This window comes from Myotis brandtii, unplaced genomic scaffold (genome assembly GCF_000412655.1).
Source record: "Myotis brandtii unplaced genomic scaffold, ASM41265v1 scaffold822, whole genome shotgun sequence".
NCBI classification, from domain to species: Eukaryota; Metazoa; Chordata; class Mammalia; order Chiroptera; family Vespertilionidae; genus Myotis; species Myotis brandtii.
This window is the reverse complement of record NW_005371333.1, coordinates 575,582-598,220: the sequence shown is the minus strand read 5'-3', so window position 1 is coordinate 598,220 and position 22,639 is coordinate 575,582. Positions and strand designations below refer to the sequence as shown.

General features: G+C 39.6%; 1 protein-coding gene across 6 annotated transcripts in view; it reads right to left on the bottom strand.

The window, feature by feature from the left end:
• Window positions 1-22,639, bottom strand: part of INPP4B (inositol polyphosphate-4-phosphatase type II B) — a 484,095-nt gene that overhangs the window by 191,544 nt on the left and 269,912 nt on the right. For all 6 annotated transcript variants that reach the window (XM_014531700.1, XM_005884189.2, XM_014531699.1 and 3 more), the window contains one exon: window positions 5,276-5,326. In XM_014531700.1, coding sequence (XP_014387186.1) covers window positions 5,276-5,326 — 51 coding nt within the window. The remainder of the gene's footprint in view (window positions 1-5,275; window positions 5,327-22,639) is intronic.

Genomic DNA, 22,639 nt, shown 5'->3' with positions numbered 1-22,639 from the left:
CGCAGACACACACACACACACACACACACACACACACACACGCACACACACACACGCACACACACACAATCTGCTTATTCTGTACCCCCAAATAAGTGAGATTTGAGTCTCCTCAAGGAGCTTTATTCTGATTTCTGATACCCTCCCCCCACAGTCTAGCATACAGTAGGCATGTGATAAATATTTACTGACAATGAATGAATGAATGGGATAGGCATAGCTTTAAGTAAGTTATTCTATTAGATAGAGGAGAAATGCTCTTTCTGCAGATATTTATAAACTACTATAATTCACTGAAATGTGAGAAATCAAAACAATAGTAGTGTGTAGATTGTATGCTGTTGTAGTAAGTTTCATTTAACATTTTGTATTTTAAAGAGGTTTCACTTTCTCTTTCACTGATAATCAGCGTTTTTCATTTACATTCCATTTCTCACTTATTATCCATTCTCAAAGAAAACTTTTAACTGATCAGAAACTTCATAATTCCTCAGCATTTGCCTTTTGAGATTCTGAAGGTACAAAGGGTTTTGGAATAAATTAAAAACTACACATGTCATAAATGTTATTGTGGTCTCTTCAGCAAGAAAAAGAGCAAATGCCCCAGACTGGAATGCAGCAAGGAGACAGGTGGAGTGGCTATTTCCAGACACGCCATGAGGCACAGCTGCAAGTAGAGACTGTGACCATAAGCCACTGATTGTCTCTCCTGTCCTCCAAACCAGGACCTGCTGTGGAAGCAGGACCTTGGCTTGACCATCTCTAAGTCAAGCCCAGCACCTGGAACATAGGGGCTGCACTGAGAATGCCTGCAATGTGCCAAGAATGCCCGTTAGTCCGTCTTGTCCATCACAACTGTCAGCCACATGCCTAATCTCAAAGGATAATAAGAGATCTTGCAGAAATAACACAACATGTTAAAAATCAATCTGGGGAAAAGGTGCCCTAGCATTACATTATAAAAATGTATCAAACCAGAGGAGGTGTTATGTAGGTATAAACGATACCATATTTATTTAAAAAAAAAAACACAGTATCCTGGGACTACATGTTGCAAAAAAATGCATGAATGAAACGCCAAAATTTCATGACAATGTATAATTGTTCCACATTGCAACACCAACAATGGCACTGCCTGCTTATACATTTATTTTCTAGAAGGTTTTTATGTGTTAGTTTTACTTCAAAATAAATAAAACTAGGTCCCTCTGCACCTGCCCCCCCCCAAAAAAAAAAATTGGAAAACACATCATTCATTCCCATGAATATTCACTGGTCTCCGGTAAAAGAATGAATTGGAGGGAAAACAGTCTTTATTTTTGAAACCTGAATTTCCATGAGGGGAAATAGCCAACAAGAATGTAAAATAAATAATTTTGTTTAACCTAATGTAAAAGAATAAAAATATAAAACTATTTCATCTTTGCTGTTACTGTAACCATAATCATAAATTTTTTTTAAAAAATTTAATATTTCAAGTAGAACTCAAGGAACAATATTTTCCATCTCTCCTTCGGTGCTGTTTCTAAAATTCTCACCTTAAAGGCTTTAAACTGGAAGCTCCAATATCAGGGGGAAAATAAACAAGACAAACAAAGCACGTTAGCCTCCCTAGAGCTGGAGCTCAGAGGTCTGAAGTGTAGTCCTAAACCAATCATTCTGCTTCAAATGGAAACCAGGCAATTCCATCATCCCCCCAGGCCCCGGGCGGGTGTCCCCTGATGGCACTGCCAGGCCTTGTTTCTCTGTCTTTTCCTTCACAAACCTACGCTCTTGGATAAGTTACTCCACCACTCTAAGCCTTACTAGTAGTTTCTGTATGAAAAAGGTGCCTATGATCACGGTATATCTGTCTCATAGTCATTGTCATTGGAGCCGAAGCTATCCAGGAAAAGCACTTAGTACGTTCCTCAGAAAAAAGGAGGCATTCCATGGTATTAGCTGTCACAGTGATTAAGATGATACACTCAAGCCCTGGCTGGGTTGCTCAGTTGGTTGAAGCATGATCCTGTGCACCCAAAGGTTGGAGACTCGATCCCCAGTTGTGGTGCATTTGGAGGCAATCGATTGATGTTTCCCTCTCATATCAATGTTTTGTATTTCTTTCTCTCTCTCTCTCTCTCTTTCTGTCTTCCTGCCTCTCAAAAAATAAAAATCAATAAACTTATCCTCAGGTGAGGATTTAAAATAATAATATTAATACACTCAAAAAAGTCAGATGACTTAAAAGTGTTATAAGTCTACCTTAAGTACTTTTTGGAAAAGTCAGAGTATTTAAAAATATACACACATATTTTCTCATATAGTCTATGAGAAATTCCCGCAATAAAATACACACACACACACACACACACACAATAAACAATAGGTTCAGAAAAAATATAAATTAAAAGAAATACTAGATTACAAGTGCAAAAAAAAAAACCAAAGATACAAAGTTTGCATGGTCCTATACAGTTACTGTTGTTGCATGTTACCTATGATTCCCTATAGCTCATATTTTTGTCAGATCACGTGGAATGTTCAGCAGTGCCCAAGAAATGTCCATCTGGAATCAGAGAATGGCAGGGCTTGTTAAGGCACTGCCAGTCTGCAGGGGAAGAAACGGACCCAGAGGAGTGAACTGCTTACACCTGGTCACAGGCCAATTCCAGTCCAGGCTTCTTACTTTTCGGTCCAGCATTCTTCCACCCCCATCACACTAGGCCTCATTTCCAAGGCAGGTGGCAATGCCTTTCCTTCTGACAGTGCTCTGCCTGCACTGCACGCGGCTCTGACCTTTCTAGTCTGCTCATGACAGGCAGCACTTACCACGATCGTTCTGGTCCAAGTACCCAAAGCAGGTGATTATTAAATGGCTTCATGCACGATTTCAATCACTCACTTGGCTGGAGTGTGTGATGTCAAGCGGAGGAAGAAAGGAAGGCACCTGTCTCAATCCCTGGCTGCTCTCCACAGGGACTGTACAAGTAAACAGTTTATCTCACCAGCTTCCACAGGGACTCTGAGCAAGTCACAGATATCCTGGATGCTCAGCAGGGTTGTACACCCCCCTGGAGCAGGTCCTCAGTGGTCCCCTGGTCGAGCACTACTGCATAAGGAGCCAGAGGATGTACAACCTCATACACATGGCCATGAGCTGGGCAAACCTCCATCAGGTACATTCATCTAACTAAGCCTTTATCAAGAGTACATGTCTCCTTTACAATGAAATTTGCATGGAAACTCCCAAGGTTTTCCAAATACTGTCTAGAGCTGCACTATCCAATGTGTAGCCACCAGCTTGAGCCCTAGCTTGAGCTGTAGCTCTCAATTAAGATGTGCTCTAAGGGTGAAATGCACATCAAATTTATAAGATGTGGCATGAAGAAAAGGAGTGTGATAAATAATTTATTGCTAATTAATTATATTGATTATATTTTGAAATGATAATATTTTGCAGATAGTATAGGGTTAAATGAAATATTAAAATTAATCTCACCTGTTTCTTTTTACTCTTTTAAAAGCCTGGGCTCCTAGGAAGTTTAAAATCACATTTGTGGTACACATTATATTTCTACTGAATAGTGCTGGCTTAGAGGTTAAATGGGCACAACAATAATACTTCGACCTATTCTTATAAAACTACATACAGGAACTGTGGTGTAAGTTTTCAAAGATCTCTGAAGAGCTGATGGTGATATCATGAGGCTGATACACAACATCTTCCCTCACATAACCTACAAGATAGGTCCTTTTTCAGAGCCTGTGTATTTTTTTTAACTGTCAAGCCTAATAGTTACGGTTACACGGTTTCCCACCCCACAGGAATGGAAAGTGGGTACATGCACTATCCACACTGGAAAAAACATCGTACCTATGTTTTTGCTCACGAGAGAGCCAGCATTTCAATCATCTGCTACGCAGAGAACTCTGTTAGCCAGCGTTGACCTGAGAAACATCAGAGCCAGCAGAAAGGGACCCTCCCCCTCCCCGTGGACAAGCACAGAGGAACCTGTCCCCTTGCCTCTCCCCTCACCACAGCATGAGCAGCAAGAGCAGGAAAGGGTAGGACATGCGTGAGAATCAGACTATGCTCGCCCCCCACCACAGGCTGCTAGAGGCACAGAGATGTCCAGCCTGCAGTGGAAAACAGTGTCAGGAGAGGATGGAAGAAAATACTTTAAAATCAGAGATTCAAGTCTTATAATGAATAAGATGTATTCCAAGAACCTGAATGAGAAAAAAAATAGCAGGGAAATTCATACAATTAGGTCAAGATAGCAATAAAGCTTTAAGCAAGGGGGGTTTAACACAGAACAGCTGGGGCAGGAGGTGGACAGTAAGAGGGAAACCATCTCATCCTGAGCCTCAGAAATAAATGGACTTCCTTATAAAATAATTATTAACTTTTTAATAGTTACAAATTTCAAAAGGCCTTACACTTGATGAAGGATGGGTAAAGGGTGTGATGACAGTGCGCAGTGGAGGACCTAGCTTGAAGGAGGGCGCCTGGGGTGCACAGAAACAAAAGGTGTCTGATCTCAACCCAGATCATGGAGGGAGACAAGTGCTTGAGCAATGAAGGCCTGAGGCTGGGAAGAACTTGCTAGGCCCGCTGGAGAAATTAAAACGAAGCCCCTGTAGTCTAGGCACAGAGACTGGTAGTGAAAGTGAGAGCAGCCCAAGAGGTGAAGGCAGAAAACAAAGCAGGGATATTCTCCTGAGTCAGAGGTATTCAACCAGTCCCCAAGAGGAAACAAGAAGCTTGTGTTAGGCATGAGCGAGCAGCAATACCCTCTCCCTTCTACCCTACCAGATTCAGAGATGGCTGGCATTCTTCTCGGGCATATATTTGGAGGGCTGCCTTGCCAGGTTCAGGTGGCATGTTTTGACAGGTTTAAGCAGCAAGAAACAGAAAGCATCACAGTCCGGTGGCTGGTTGGTTCTCTGCCTCCTTCCTGAAGAGGTAGAACTCACATCTACAATTTCCCCAGCCTCCTGGTGGTCCAGGAGTGTTAGCTGGGAATTGCATCTCAGCTACCTGCAGGGCAACTTCTAGACGCCTCGCTAGCCAGCCGGCCTAAATCCCGATTGACTGGAGGATTATTTTCAGGAGATAAGAAATGTATTCCATGCAACTCAGCAAATACGTGACAGAGCTTCCTCATATACTCACACCCTGTCAATGTAACTCCATTTCATTTGTCAGCTACTAGGCAGGAAGCCAAGGAAAACCCAAATCATTAACTTCGAAGTGATGAGCGCGCCTTTTGGAAACAAAAGAAGCACTTACCCCAATCTCCGGCAGGGTATCCTTGTGTTCAGGCAGGACACAGGTTCGAACCTATGGAGAAAAACAAGCATTTTCCAGGTGAATCTGGAGTAGAAACCAGTGCAGAAGCTTCACAGGTGCTGGCTTTTACTTTGCTTCGTCTGACGTCAGTGCAGACTCCCTGGTTAATCATTGCTGAAGTACCTGTGTACAACCCCCACTGCAGAGCAAGGAAGCTGTCCCTTTATAGCTCCCAGCTTTTCTAATGTTTGTGAGTACACAGGGCTGCCTGGATCCTCACACACCACCACTTGTCAAACAGAGATATCTGGCCTGTAAGTGAATCAGCTTTAATTTCCATAAAAAGCAACCCTCATTCAATATTCCCAGGAAATGATAGAACTGGTGTAGAGGAAGTTATTCATATATGCTCAATAGATATTTATTCTCTGAATGAGCACCCAAACCCACAGTTCTTATAAGTTCTCTCTCCCACTCAAGAACTCTGGGCCTAATTGTCAGATACCATTATCTAGATTCACTTGAAAATGAATTCTCAATTGGGGGAGAGGAAAACAGTGTAAAATAATTAGTCATCTGGGTAGGCTTTTCACAAGTTTGAAAAGCATTCCAAGTGAAATATCAACACCTTGGATAATAAGTGTGAAAAGTGTTCCATGTGAACTATCAACGTCTTAGATAATAAGTTGACACGAGTCTTCTGAGCAGTCCCGCTTAACCTGGCTGGGCATTAGAATTACTGGGGACCTTTTCAAACTTTGGTGATCTATCCCGCCCTCAGACATGGATCGTTTTTTGAAAAATCAGTACAGAGGTCTTCTATTTTTTTACACTTGTCATGCCATGAATTCATAGGGAATGGGCTCCTGCAGCTCAGGCTCCTTTCCATTGGTTCTCACATAGTGTGTTTCTCTGGGTGGAACAGGCCGGCACTCCAGTCGAACCCAGGTACCTTTCTCTTTGACTTCCTTCTTTTTCTGATCATGTTCCTTCACATGTTTCGGGAAGCTAACTCGGCTCTTAGAGTGCTTACTATGCTGAATCCATACATTAATTCTCTTGGTAAGACTCTTGCCCTTGTTTGTTCACAGCAATGTCCACTGCATGCTGGGTGACACTGTAGACTCTACCAGTTTTGCCACAGGAACAGTTGTGGGGCATCTCTTGATGTCCACAATATCACCTTTCTTATAGATCCGCATGTACGCGGCCAAAGGAGCAACTCTAAAAGGCCTAGAGAACACAGAGCGGGGCAACTTCTTGGGCTGCTTTGTGTTAGTCATTTTGGCAAATTAATGGAAGATAGTGATTCCGGCCAAAAAGCCAGATGTGGATTCCAATGTTCAGTGGCCAAGTCTACGGTTCTCTATGTCGGCGAAAGAATGTTCAGCCTAAGAAAAGGTCTTATAAGAGTGCATCTGATCCGGACTGATGACAACTGCCGGGAAGCAAAATCTCAACGGACTGAGCAACCGCTCCAGAGTATGGCAGTTTTGCAGTTTATTTTATACATTAGAATCAAAGGAGGAGACATAGGGAGGGTTACGTGAAATCCATTGGTGGTAGATTAAGGAGGCAGGAGAAAGCAAAGCGAGAACTCTCTGGGATTGGATAAAAAGCAAGATGTAGAGACACTTCTTTGATACTGCTGAGTGCAGGATAGTTAATGTTTACAGGGCACAGAGAGGATATGTGGGGGACAAGATAGCAATGTGGTGTCCTGCCTTGCTGCCCCTGGTTGTACCTTTGATGGGGCTAGAAAAGAAAATGACTCAGACATTTCAAAGGTACGTTATCTTAGATTCTCAAAAACAAAGACAATGTCAAAGGTAAAGGTTGACCCGTGACAGGGAAGTTAAAGGCCCAGGAAGTGGCTACCACTGTGACCCACTTTCAGCCAGGAATTTCTACCTGCGGGCTTCCCTGCATGGTCACGTTAGGACTCTGGGTTTGAAAAGCCACCGTGCAGGACTTGCAGGTTTAGTACGTGGCCTCTTTTTCATCCACATCTACTTAAGACAAAAATGTTTCAAATGAAAAGAAATCATGACTATCTTTCTCACTTAAGAAAAAGCTAGTAAAAAGCAGGAGGAAACATAAAGCCTAAATTTAACATTATTTCAGTTGAAGTAAGAATGAGATAACAAGGTAATTTTGTGAGCCAATGCCAGCCCAATAAATTCCATTAAGTAAATAGAAATAAATAAATACAGATCTACTAGTACATATTAGCACACTCTGCTAAACTGGAGAGCAGAGGGTTGGGAGGGCTGATGGAACAGAGGGACCCAGGACACCTGGACCAATGCTGTAGAGGTCATTTTAACAAAATTCCTCCAGAGGGACAGTACTGTCGATCACATTGCTTTTAAAATCCTTTCACCCCTGACATGCCTGACCCTGCCAGGTCAATGTGCCCTGGTTGAAGGGATGTGTAAAATGACCCTCCTAATGTCCAAACATGTGAACCAGCTCCTAATGGCCTACTCATCTTTACCATGGTTTCCAGTTCCTTCAAAAAGCCTCAGGCCGTGGTGAAACAGTCCATTTTAACATCCAGCTTAGCACTCTTTCTCTGCTTCTTTATGACACATCCAGCTCTATCGTGGGCACAATTTGTCAGTCATTATGACACAAAATTGTTCACCAGAGCACAAAATAAATGACAAGAGAGATGGACCAGAGTAAACAACACAATTTGCAGAACACACTCGATTTCATGAGGATTTCATAATGCAGCGCTCACTGGAGAAGAGCATTAGCAGTTTGGTAGCTGCATCAATGTTGTTTAGTCCACAATGTTCAGCTGCAATATTCAGCCTCATTAGAGGGAAATCATTAGCTGGCCTCAAAGGATGAGGAAACTACATATTAATAGTGGCCTGTAGTGGACCATACAGTGTATATGTGCATATGGTATCTTTCTCTCACTCTCCTCCACCTTCTTTCTATCTCTCTCCATATATATAGTATGTTTATATGGACTATATACATATGAAACATATATATATATATATATATTAGAATGGACTATATAGACAGTGGATAAGTATTCACACACATGCAACACATAAACACATACATATATGTGTATATTTATACATAATTTAAAAAATATTATAACACTCAAATATCATTATCTAAAGGGATATGCTTGAATTTAGAAATAAAGTGAAAAAGTCAGAAGCTGGTGAGGGTCAACATATGCAGAAATGCATAAACTACGTGATATATAATGTTGGACAAGTTGGAATTAATAGTAAAAATTCCTGCAACATGGTCATTAAACTCCAAAATTTATATTGATTTTATCAGTAGAACACTTATTCCTTATAAATATAAATAAACTAGAGAAACAAGATTCTCAATCCAAATTTGTGCACAGTTTAAAAAAATCTAAAGATATCCACAGACAAGATTGCCATATCCAACATGTGTGTGAAACTGTGTGTTACTTCACTTAATAGAAGCACTTTTGAAAAGTACACACATGTCACATTTTCCTAAATCTAGTTATGTCTACCAGTAAATCACTGATTTAGAGTTTCTGACTTTGAGAAACTGAAAGACAAAACTTTTGTAAACCAATTTTAAATTCTATAAAGTCAGATTTTCATATGAAACATTTGTTTATATTAATATGCATGTATATTTCTAAAACATTTATTTTTAAGGTCAATGCTACTGATATCATGACATGTAGGTTACACATCAATGATGCATTTCTCTCTATATAATATTTTTATTGATTTCAGAGAGGAAGAGAGAGGAAGAGAGAGACAGAAACATCAAGGATGACAGAGAATCACCGATCAGCTGCCTCCTGCACGCTGGGGATATAGCCCGAAACCCAGGCATATGGCCTGACCAGGAACCAAACCCATAACCTCCTGGCTCCTAGGTCGATGCTCAACTATTGAGCCACGGGATGACAGAGAATCACCGATCAGCTGCCTCCTGCATGACTCATGCTGGGGATAGAGCCCGAAACTCAGGCATATGGCCCGACCAGGAACCGAACCCATAACCTCCTGGCTCCTAGGTCAATGCTCAACTACTGAGCCACACCAACCAGGCCAATGATGCATTTCTTAGGTAATATATACCCCTCATTACAGTGAACTCAAACTAGGTGGTCAGCACCGGGTTTGCTAGTGAATAAGGTCCCATTGCTTCCATTTGGGACTTTAGAGTCTAGTGGGTGAGGCAAATGTATGAATAATCCAGTACAATGTAATAAAGGCTGTACTGGAAATGTGACCATTTTCCTGTGGGCATCCAGAGTGAGTAGTAACTAATCCAGGCTATGAGTGTCAGGAGAGGTTTCATAGAAGAGGTGGTGTGGGTTCTAAAGGATGAGTAAAAGTTTTAGGCAATGAAGGATATGACAAAGCAAGCCGGTGCTGTATAGAAGGCATGCATCAAAGTGTTATAAAAGCCCATTTTTGGTTGAGAAAGAGTGGGTGTTCCTTGATGCTATAACATGGGGACCTTCATGAAAGGGGCAAGAGGTAAAAATACTTGAGGAGGCAGGTTGGGATCATTTGCTGTAAAGGGCCATCTATCAAGGAGCTTTATGCAATTTATAGGCACCAAAAAATCAGGGAAGACATTTGGATAGAGGAGTGATATGATCAGAGCCTTGAATTATCCCAACTCCGCTCCCAGTCATGCTGGGAGAAGTATTTAACATCTTTATGCCAGCTGTCTTTTACCTGGATGTCAGTTATCTTTAACATGGAGTCAGTTGACTTTTATATCTTTACAGGACTTAGGAGAATACCTGATACAGAGGAAGAGAAGAAATAGTGAGGGAGATAGGAGATGAGCAAGGAAGGGAGAAAAATAAAGAAGAAGAGAAGAGGAAAGAAGGGAGGAAGACTGAGAGACAGAGAGATAGATAGGGAGGGAGAAATATTTCACTAGGGAAAAAATGTAAGCAAAGGACAGATTTAGAAGAGACCTCTTGATGAGGAAGAGATGAAGCAATGGTTGTCACTGTAGCATTTGGAATATTTCAGTTCATGGGTAACATCAAGCCTCCTGAGATTTACTGGCCTTCCTCAAGAATTAATTTTCCCTTTTTTGGTCTCGTTACCAGTTCTTGTCCATGTTTGTCTTCACTATACCCCTCCCTAGCCCTCCCCAGAACATAAGAATGTTTGTCTGACTACACATTTAAAAACTGCATAACTTTCTTTAGTCTAGACTTTTATGATATCAAATAAAGCAAGACAGAATAATTAATAGGAGTGATCATGTAGAAGATTATATATTCCATCTTGAATATGTCACCAGGTTCATGTAAAACACATTCATTTCTTTCTCTATCACCTTCTTAAGCAAAATTCTACATACTAAATTTACCTTGAAAAAAGAAAAGTCAAAAGGTAGCATATAGTGAATTTATACTCCCTGTTTCATCAAATCCCTACAGAATAGGTCATAAACTTTCATTGTTCCCAAGCAGGAGGCTGCTTGGACTACCACAGCAGTGGCTGAATACAGCACTACTCCAATGCTCAAATCCATGGAGAATTCCCTAAACTAGTCAACCTTGTTACAAACAGCATGGGCACTACTCCCCTGAGGGTGGGAGGAGGGTGAGGATTGCAGTGCTTTTCACAGTAACTATGAATGAGGCAGTGCCACTGCCTCAACTGCCAGGACATCACTGGGTCCCTAGATCAAGAGAGGGAAGGCCATGCTGCCCTGGTCTCATGCAAATACATCTCCCCATTGGTCGGTGAGGAAGAAACCTTCCCCTGCTCATTCAGCTGGAGGGCAGAGCATATTGGCAATAGTAGAGGAATACCCTTGGGACACAGAGAGCCCAGATGCTATTCTTAGACTGTTGTCACATCTGGTAAGGTCTCTGATAATGAATATGTCATTGAAACACATCATTTTTTTACCAATTAAAATTTTACTCTAATTCTCTATATGTATCTCAAATTAGAATGCATAATAATATCACATTTACTGGGTATGAACACATAACTGCTTTAATACTCAAACACATAAAAACCTGAAATGTTTAGCCCCCTTTCACAGTAGGAATAAGTTGCTCAGTCAATATTTTATTTCCTTGTACTGAGAGATAGCCAAAAATTATTTTTTTAAAAAGATTAACAGAATCTCAAAGCTGGAAGAGGTCTTGGACATTATCAGACAATGTTTCTTAAATGCCCCTGTGTATACTCAACACCTACTGGTCTGCAGTTGGTTAGAAACTTAGAAAAATACAGAATATCAGGCTTACTCCAAATCTACTGATCAGACTCTTCATTTTAACGAGGTTCCCAAGTGAATCACATGCACATTAAAGTTTGAGAAAGAATGACATAGAAACGAGTTTATGAATGAAATAAGTCACAGATGAGAAGGTTGATACTCATTTTCACATAAACATGACTGGGATAAGGAATGGGGTTTTGTCTTCTGGTTATGAAGGTGTTTAGTAATTTTTTTCAATGTCAGGCATCTGTAAAAGCTCCAGATAATATTTTCAATCAGTAATGCCCTTTACTTTGTTATACAAATGAAAGGGATTGCTCTGGTCATCAAATCAGTGATTGATTTGGGTCAGAGCTAGGCTGGAATTTTGGTAAGACCCTGTGTTAAAGGCTAATTCTCCACCTCCATAGACCCTCCACATCCCAAATTCATATGTTGAAGCCCTAAACACCAATATCTCAGAATGTGACTGCATTTGGAGATAACGTGATTAAGTTAAAATGAGGCATTAAACTGGGACCCTAATGTAATCGGGTAAGACAAAGAGACACCAGTGATGCAAACACAAAAGAATGATAACTCACAAGTTACATGAAGTAACTCATGAGGGTGGCCATCTGCAAGCAAAGGAAAGAGGCCTCAGAAGAACTCATCCCTGCCAGTTGATCTTGGACTTCCAGACTCCAGAAGTGTGACAAAATAAATTTCTATTGCTCACACCACCCAGTCTGTGGCATTTTGTGACAGTAATCCCAGCAAACTTAGACATTCAGTCTATCGTTGTTATAGGAAATGGCTTTCTGTGACTTTCAACTGAGAGCACAGCTCGTCTTTGCTCTTCACCCCTGAAAGAGTGCCGGATATTCTCAGATGTCTCAGAGCGCTCTTCCGCACTGTACCCCAGAAGGCTTGAAAATCTGGAAAATGTTTTTATAGGCAGATGAGCTGTGAGTTGGAGCTTCAGTCTCCATATTTATCACTTCAAGTTCACATGAAAACCAAAATCTCTGATGGGTTCTCTGTGTTTAGCTGCCATCTTGTGTTTATAAAGTCCTGATGCTCTGACTTCAGCTGAAGGGAGAATTTGTAAATGCCCTCAGGTGAGAAATGGACTTTGTCTCTTGCTTGTTTTTTGTGTTCCCTGCTTTCGTAAGCACTGTGAAACAGTGGGAGGTGTCCCTCAGCTTTCTATAGGCATCTGGCCTGGTTCTTTAGCATCCTGCAAAGCTCTGAGTTCAGTAAGCCTCTTCTCAGAACAAATGGACATTGACCTGAGACACCTGAAGTCATGATTTCTCATTTAATTCAACTAACTGCTTGAAAATTGCTGATTCTCTTTCTCTGAGCAGCAATTGCCCTTCTTCAGCCCATGCAAAGGCTCTTCTTCAGCCCATTCTTATTATCAGCAAATGCCACAGAGGAAAAGCCGCAGGCTCCTGATAGCTCAACTCCCAAAAGCCCTCCTTTCTCTGGAATTTTAGTTCATCTCATAATTATTTTCACAGCTTGATGACGTTTTTCAAACGTGATTTCTGTAACATGTCTGGATTGTTTATAGCTTATAGTCAGAGGGCTCATGGCTTGTCCCACCCCCCACATTTTTTGACCCAACGTAAATTTTTTAATATATGAAAGTTATTGGAAAGATAAGAAATCTTCCAAATGTGCTTGAGAGATGAAAAGTAATCATTAACAGAGCATACTGAAATATGATTAGAGAAGGAGAAAGTCCCATTATATGTTGGTCTGCCAACTGAGGTAAGTCTTCGATAAACCAGTTACAAATGCATAACTGCAGGTAGTTTTCTTAGTCAAAACAGGGTTTCCCCTAAAGCCTGAGCACTATCCAGAAATAATCCAATAATTATTTAGTATGGCATGCTGTCTTGGTCTTTACTAAGTAAGTGTGATTATCTTTCACATGTCAACACATATCATACAAAATTATGTACACAAGAACATTCTATAGACTTCCAGCCAGAAAGAGATAACAGGAAGACAAATATAAGCACTGTTTTATGTTGGATGCATCCAATCTTAGAGGTTTTCCCATTTCTCTAAGGAAGTGATGTTCACATCACGGCTCTCTGGTCACATGGGTCCCTTTATGCTTAATTAGCTGCTCTTTAAGACTCCTAATTTTGCGATATGAATGCGCCATTATACTCAATTCCACCAATCATACAGGAGTCATGTGGTCCTTTAGGTTAATGGTGACTGCAAATGGAGCTCCAGAGGCACATAACTCTGAGTATCCCTGCCATTACCCACATTTTATTCCCTTTCCCTTTCCAACTATTACAGAGATCTATTACAGGCAGTTGAAAAATGACCAAAACAGCAAAAATACCTTTAGACATTCCCTTCCATTGTCAGAACATCTCTGAAAGATAGAGGCTCTGCTAAAACACTGAGGTCTGGTTTTCATGCAAGTCGAAGAGGTCTCCTTGCCACTGCACTGAGAGTTTAGTTTGTGCCCTGCCTTTCCAACACGTGAGTTCTGCACCTTCCTGAAAGGGACACTGGGCTGAGAAAGGTAGCCTGGTTCAGACCCCATCAGGTTTCTTGTTCTGTGTGTACAAGCCACGGCCTGTCCTGGACACTTACCTAAAGCCAAAAGGACGAACCTCTAAAGCAGTGGTTCTCAACCTTCTGGCCCTTTAAATACAGTTCCTCATGTTGTGACCCAACCATACAATTATTTTCGTTGCTACTTCATAACTGTAATGTTGCTACTGTTATGAATCGTAATGTAAATATCTGATATGCAGGATGGTCTTAGGTGACCCCTGTGAAAGGGTCGTTCGACTGCCAAAGGGGTCGCGACCCACAGGTTGGGAACCGCTGCAAGGAGCTGCACAATTTAAGACCACAGACTTAAGTGTTAAGAGACGTTTAGGTATTTTAACAACGAAAATAAAGAACAAAGGAGCTCTTTGCACTGCAAAAGCTCTGTGAACTGATACTTTGCTAAACTGTTCATTATAAGTTGAGTACTCCATTTCTGTTGACTTCCAAAGCCCCACCTGAGGAAATTATTAACATGTGACATATATACAGGGTTCAATTCAAATGTGGTACATGTGTATTAACAGTTGTTTGTCAGGTCAAATCTCTATTACTGCCTCCATCTCCCTTCCTCCCCTTCTCCACTATCCCAATGCACAAGCATAAATGGGTCATTATTCAGAAAAGTGGAAAGAGAGTCACTGAAACGGATCCCTTGATCCTAACACTAGATCTAGACTAAGTATGTACTAGCTCAGAAGAAAATAATATAAAGTTTATAATTAACAAATAAGGATGATGGCGTCAAATATCCATGACCTGTGGGTTATTTCATAAGTACACATATTTATTTTTTCACTTGTTACTGAGTGTGGTATTAATGTTTCGCCCATTTGACAGGTGAGAAAACTCAGTTTCAGAAAACTGGAGTCACTTGCTTGAACCACTTCAACAGCAGGCTATCGATCAGACATTACAGGGTCTGCTTCCAAAGTCTGTGCCTGTCCACAGCAGTGTCTCTCCTGAGCCCAGACTGATGGCGACTTTAATTGTCTTTCTTTAGGCAGCTTCATGAGAGTTTTAAAAAACAAAAATCTAATAGCCTCAAGGAATAGAAACACACACGATTTATCACATTGCCAGACTAAAAACTCCATCCTTAGGTAGTATCAGCCCTCAATTAAGACCACAGTCATGAGTTAATGAACAAGCTATTGGACAGAGAACAGCACACACACACACACACACACACACACGTCTATTATTGTGATAGTCATTAGTTCCATGAAAGTCATTAGTCCCAACACTATAAGGCTAAATAATTCTATGTAGCTATAAAACAAAACAAAATTGTTGTGATATTACTCAGTATTTTAAGAGATCATTTACAACCCAGCGTTTTGTAACCCCAGTCAAAAAAAGATCGATCACCAAGACCTGGGTAAAGATCAATTGACTTATACAATCAACCCACAAAGCATATTTTTTTTATAAACTGAGGGAAAATAGTGTATATAGGTAGGCATAGAGGAGCAGAGCTTTCAATGTAGCTGCCCAGTGAAGTATTTGTCACCAGGCCAAGATGGGGCAACTGCAATAGCTCTATTCTCCTATCACACAAGTTTCTTTCTCTATGGAATTCTACCAACGTATCTAATAACTTGAACAATGGGTCTCAATGTTGGCTGCATATGAGCATCACCTGGAGAATCTTTAAAAATGCTGATGCCAGGGCCACACTTGTTTATGTTCCTTTAAACTGTTGTGTTTCTAATCACTCAAAAAGACTGCATACAGAAGCAGACCTGACAAGGCAGCCCCTCCCATTAATCGGACAATAAAGAGATTTGCAAAAATATTAAACAGTGCCACTCTCTCAGTATATAGTATATAAATTTCCTATATGCGTTTTTAGTTTTCCAAAATACACCAATTTTAAAAACATGTATTACTTCTGTTAATGTATAATGGGTTTAGTATTAGCTATTTTAAGTGAATTATCAGATACTTTAAAATTCTTAGTTTTAATTTCTACCAGGTAATGTGGTAAACATCATAGTTCTTAAACTCCACACAAACAAAAGCCCTTTGGGATTCCTGGTGATTGTTAAGAATGTAAAAGGATCCCGAGACCAAAAGTTTAAGAAGCACTGCTATCGGTGATCCTCACATTTAGGATTTGTCTTTCATGACTACTAGGTCAATCCTGCCATTTAAAAGAAGATTGCAGAGTCTTAGAGATGGATGTCATGTTTACTCTATGCACCCACTAATCCCGCCTCTCTAAATCACGTGGTTCACTGAACATGCCTTGTTCTCATCTCTCTCCATGCTTTTGCATATGTTGATGTGTCATTGTAAGTGCTAAGGTTATGGGTTGAGGAAGGAATAGTCACTTCATGGACTTATGGTCTAGCATCAGGAAGAGATGGTAAATAGCAAAATGAAAGTAAAATAGGGTAACTGAATAAAGTGTTAACAGGGGTATTTTGCCTATGTTGGTGAGAATGGGTTTCTCTGAGCAGGTGATTTGATTAAGACCTTCATAAAGAAAAGGAACCAGCTCTGAAAAAAATGAGGGAATAGTATTCTAGGCTAAGACAATATCAAGTGCAAAGGCCCTGAGGTCAAAATGGCTGAAAACAGTGATTGAATTAAAGAGAAAGAAGTGGAAGATAGAGTCAAAGAGAGGCAGGGCTCTAGCAACATAGGCCCTATATTCTAATCGCAATGGAAACTCTAGCAGGGTCTTGAGCCAAGAAGTGATGTGATCTTTTTCGTGCTTTAAAAATATTACTCTGATTCTATATGGAGAACAGACTACAGAAGGTCAACAGTAGAAAGAATGAACAATTTGAGACATTTGCAAATTAGTTTATTACTTTTTCTATAATCAAGGTCAAGCTAAATGTTTAGGTATTAAGGAGATAATCATTGAGTAGCTTTGAGTCATTTAATGTTTCTGAATATTTATAGAAAACACTTTGATAGTAACAGAGAAAGAAAGTCATTATATAAATTTTGTGTATGTACAACTACATTAATCTATAAGGATAATAATGCTCAACTGGTCACAAGAATATTTGTGGATAAATAATTATCTAAATGCATTAGTGATAAATAAGAAATGTTGTACTATTTATACCCCATTTATCTTATGGATATTAAGAAATAGCACAGCTTTTGAAATACAAAAATCTTAAAAAGAAGCATGGTATCTTAGAGCATGAGGGAACTCATTCCCTAAAAAAAATCAGCAACAAACTGATGAGCCCTATGAATAAGATTGTTTAAGGATGATTGAGAACATTGGGCCTCTAGTAGAATTATAATTACTAAAGAAAGCCCTATGAATAAGATTGTTTAAGGATGATTGAGAACATTGGGCCTCTAGTAGAATTATAATTACTAAAGAAAGCCCTATGAATAAGATTGTTTAAGGATGATTGAGAACTTCTGGCAGGCACATATGACAGCAGTATTTAGAAAATATCTTCATTCTTACATCTTTGCATCTGAATCATGTCAGCAAGCAATGATCTGAAGACTCATGAATAGCAAATAGTGATGCATGTTTGAACGAATATAAAAGGGAAAAGCAGCACCTTTAATTGTCCAACCAAACCCTTTCTTTCCAGCACAAGGGACCAATTAACAGGGCTTCTGAACAGCATCTTTCCACTGGGCACAATTTTGCACGTCATTGGGCCCGACTTAAAATACACTTTGGAAATCCAACTCTGGGCTTTTTAAGTTAAGATTGCGGAACATTCTACATCTGCACTGGACCACTAGCTGCCTGTGAGATGGCTCTTTTCTTTTCTATTTAAAATTTTTCTGTCTGTTTCACAATGTGAACTGGCAGTCAGAACCAAGTACACACACACACACACACACACACACACACACACTCACAAATGCATAGAAGTATTTGGCAAAACAATTTAAGTCCATTAAACTATAACCAACAAATGCCAAAATATCCCTAGTTTCTCAAACCACTCAAAGCTTTTAAAATATATCTTCTTGATGTCTGAACACTTTACTGTCTCAAGGAAACATATGAAACCTAGAATCTTAACGAACTTCTTAAGAGTTGGAATATCTCTGTCATTAATAATGCATGTCTTATACTTAGAGTTTCTGCTTGGTATTTTGGCTGCCTTGTTGCCTAAAGTGGCAGGCACAATTGGAGCTACTGGGTTCAGACATCTGAGAGGAAACTATTTAAAACCAGGTGCTCTAAGCAAAGTTCACTGGAAGAGATAAGGGAAACAAGGGGCATTTTCATGTACTCTCCTTATTCAAAGTTGTACTTTTACCTTTTGCACTTCTTTCTTTGATGCTGCCAGGAAGAAACTTTCAAACATTCTCAGATAGGTGTGCTCAGTATTGCACAGACAAGATGAGACCGCCATCAGGAAATGCAGAGACTTTAATCATGCAGAGTGGGATTCTGCCTTCAAGGAATGTGGTGTGCAGGTTAATGTTTAACAACTGAGGATGGCGATGGGAGGTAAAGCTATGGTTCATAGAGTGGGCCAATTTCTATGGTGTAAATACTCCCACTCTTGCCCATTTAACTTGAGACAACTGACAGTAGAGTTGGGAGATGCGCAACTGGGGCTAGTGGAAGCAGACTGCAGCACACCACCACGGGGCCAGGGTGCGGAAGTCAGTACAGCAGAGGGCCTTCGGACCCAGACATGCTGATATCCCAGTGTATTGTGAGCCTGGCTGGGGCTAGCTCAGGCATCTATTTCAGGAAGAACTTAGGATAACTCAATTCTATTCCCAACAGTAATTTTAAAGTAAAACCACCTTTAGTCTCACATCTCAGGGGATAAGGCCATCTCTCAAAAACCAATGATTTCTATTAATTTTAATCTCAGCAGAATTCAATTGTGTGTCCAAGAGGTGACCAGCACTATCTATTCCATCCGATTCCCAGTAGCTGCTGAGGAATTCTTTTCAAATCAATGGAAACTTTGACCATGGGAAAGATGCAGAAACACACTAAGAATCTGGCTCGCCAGAGTTGGTCTCATGACATCTCTGGGCTCCAGGGTCATGTTTAAGTGCCCTGGCAGTGAGTACTGGATGCTTCAAAATGTTCTCTAGCTTCAGAGTTTGTGATTATGGTCTCGATCGTGTGATGCATCAATGTTTAGAAAAGTATTTTCACTCAATGAGCCACAAAGCTGGAAAAAAAACTGAGGTTGTCAGCATATCCCCTGGTCCATAAATAAACTTGCTCAGAACCAGAACTTCTAAATTATTGTCTAAACTCTTAGGAAGTCTTCTACTGAGGAATTTTAAAATTTTATTCAAACAAATTTCTTTAAAGGGAATTAACTATGCTAATAATTTCACCTGATTAAGAAAAGCTCATTTTTAGAACAGCTGTTTTGTACAAGATTTACTTCACAGTTTATTCCAAACTAAGCTACATGATATGATAGTCTTTGCTTATATGACCATGTTTGAGACTTCAGACACTATTACATTAAAAAAGTAAATTTATAACACTATAATTAGACTTTATTCTTGTTTATTTTCCTTCTTTTCTTCAAATTAAGCATCAAGGTAAGTAAACACAGCTAGACCTTACAGGTTTTGTAATAATAGGTTACTAGCTTTCATAGACACATCCATATTCATAAAAAGAACAATGGAAGAGAAGAGTATTAAATGCTATTCTTAAAAAAAGAAGGAAATATTTCTCAGTGACATTGGGAAATGGATATTTAAACTTATTAAAGAGGGAAAAAATAAAAACATATATAGTAAGGAAGTAAAAAAAAAACCAGGTAGGAAAAAAGACAGGTTCACATTCATCATCATGAAAACCCATACTGAGTGCTCTATCCTTTATGAGTTAAGGGGTGCTGTGCCAAAGGAGACATTAGAAATAATTTAATCTAATACCTTAAAAATTTGCAAAATATAATTTTTCCAGCTTTACTGAGGTATAATTGACAAAATTCTATATGTTTCAGGTGTACAAAGTGATGATTTGATATACATATACATTGTGAAATGATTACCACAATCCAGCTAATTAACATTCCCATCCCCTCACATTAGCTACCATTTTTTAGTGTGATGAGAGCACTTAAGATGTACTCTCTTGGCACCATTCAAGTACACAGCGCGGTACTGTTAATTAGAGTCACCATGTTTACTAGTACATTAGATCCCCAGAACCTCATCCTATAACTGAAAGTAGGGATACCTTGACAAACGTTTCCCGGGTCTCACAATTAGCTCAGAAGAGTAAGGCCTAGACTCAATGCTCTATTGTTTTCCTTTAAAAACGTACACATGCATGTACCTCTAAGAAAACCTCGAAACACAAGACAGAATACCATTTCAGGTACATCCTGATCACAGCTGTGAGGAGGGCACGTCGGCTTGTCGGATTGAATTAGCTGGGACCTTACATTTGATCTCTGTGCTCTTTCCCTAAAAGTCAGGCCCTTGGATCAGCAGCTTTGGGATCTCATGGGTACTTGTTAGCAACGCAGACACCTAGGTCCTGCCCCAGACTGCTGAGTGAGACTCTCAGGTGATCCTGAGGCAAGTGCATTAGGTTTGAGAAGCTTTGAAACAAAGGGCACATTCTTTCAAAATGAAGGATAGTTTGCTAAATGACCAAATCTTTCCTTTATATCCTTTGCCTTTTTCAAATTCTATTTTGCAGAAATCTGGAGGATTGAAAAATAATAATATATTTTGTATAATTAGTTAAACTAGATAAAGATATATTTTATAATAGAGTTCTCATATATGAGAAGAAAGGAAGACTTGTTCATAAACCCCATATAATTCAACAGCATAGCTTCATTGCATGATCTTGTACTAAATCCACGTGGTTTTTGTTTGCTTTCTTTTGTTTCTAATAGATACCTCATTAGGCAGTGCGTGAACTGCCTCTAAATACTGAATGGATGAATTATTAATGGTGCAACCACACCTGTGACAAACACTCCTCTGAAACCCCTCTAGAATTCTGGTCTCTCAAGATCTCCCAAGGATGATGCCTATAACTCAAGCAGGCTCACTAATGCCCTGTCTTCTAATTCCTGGGAAAAAAAGCCGAAAAAAAAGTAAAGTCTCTGTAGGGATCCAAGAATTTCCAAAGCCGCTGGAAGAGTTATAAAAAGAAAGGCATTTGTCCATTTCCATGGGAGCTTCTTCGCTTCTCCCACTTTCTTTATTAATAGTAACTCAGATTTAACCTTTCAACAACAAAAACACAAGCTTGAGTGGACTGCTTCCTACCATTTGCTTGGGGCCCAGGTTGCTTCTCTTCCGGAGCTTCAGCTTCCAGCTTCGGGCCTGTTCTTTTTCTAGTCCTAACTACCTTGTGTTCACTTCTCACCATATCTTATCTCAACTATCTTACTCTTTAGAATTAAGTCATTAATAATAGAATTGATTTTCTTCCTCAGAACCCCAAGTTTCCCAAGAATGCCTTAAGGATGTCTTTGCTTTCCATATGCCAGAAGAAGAGAAATACGGATGCAAATCTAATGGATATTTACTGTAGAATCACACTTCCTGTTATGCTATTCATGTTTAAATTTTCAACCATGAAATACAATCTGAAATTTAAAAACAGTGGCTTTCAACACCCTTGGGAGACATGCAGAGTCAATCATAAAACTGCAGAACATGAAGAATAGAGTCAATTGACTTTTAAAAAGTCGTTCATCTATTTTTATCAGAAAGAAAACTGCATGATTATATACACATTCAGTTTAATAAGTACAAATTATCACCAGTGTAACCACCACCTGTGGAAGAAATAACTCAGCCAGCAACCTAGAAAACCTCCTTTTTGAGCCTTCCCCCAATACAACCCAACCTTCACCACAGTAACCATTGTCCTTTTGTAATGATTTCCTTTCTTTTCCTTATAGTTTTACGACCCCAGACTGCACCTGTACACAGAGTGTGGGTGTTCTTTTTGTTTATCTTTTCACTTAACATAAAATACAGAAATACTGTATGTATTCCTTTGTCTTGCTTTGTTTACTCAACACATTTTTGAGATATATCCAAGTTGTTGCATGGAGCTAAGGTTCATTTATTTTCATTGCCAGATAGTAATTTCTTGTAGGACGATACCACAATTTATTTATCCCTATTACTACTGATAAATATTTGGATTATTTCCACATATTGGCTGGAATGAACTAGAATGAACTGCTGCTTTGAGATTCTTATACATATTTCTGGAGCACAAGTACAAATCACTTTCGAGGGGAACTGCCCAGGAGAGGAACTGTAGGGTCTTTAGAGATCACATCTTCAACTGGACCAGAATGCAAAAACAGTGCTTCAAAATGGTTATATCATTTACTGTCAACCATATGAAAATCACACATATATTTTTATACTTGAAACTATTCAACATTTTAATGTTTTTCAACTGTTGATATGCAATTATATCTCATTTAACATTTCTCCGCCTACTATTAATGAGAATGATTCTCAAATGTGTACCAGTCACTTGAATGTTCTTTTTGGTGAAGTGCTAGTTTAAGTAGTATGGTCTTTTTTTATATATAGTTGTCTTATTTTTGTTGATGTAGGGGTGGCTTTCTTCTTTGT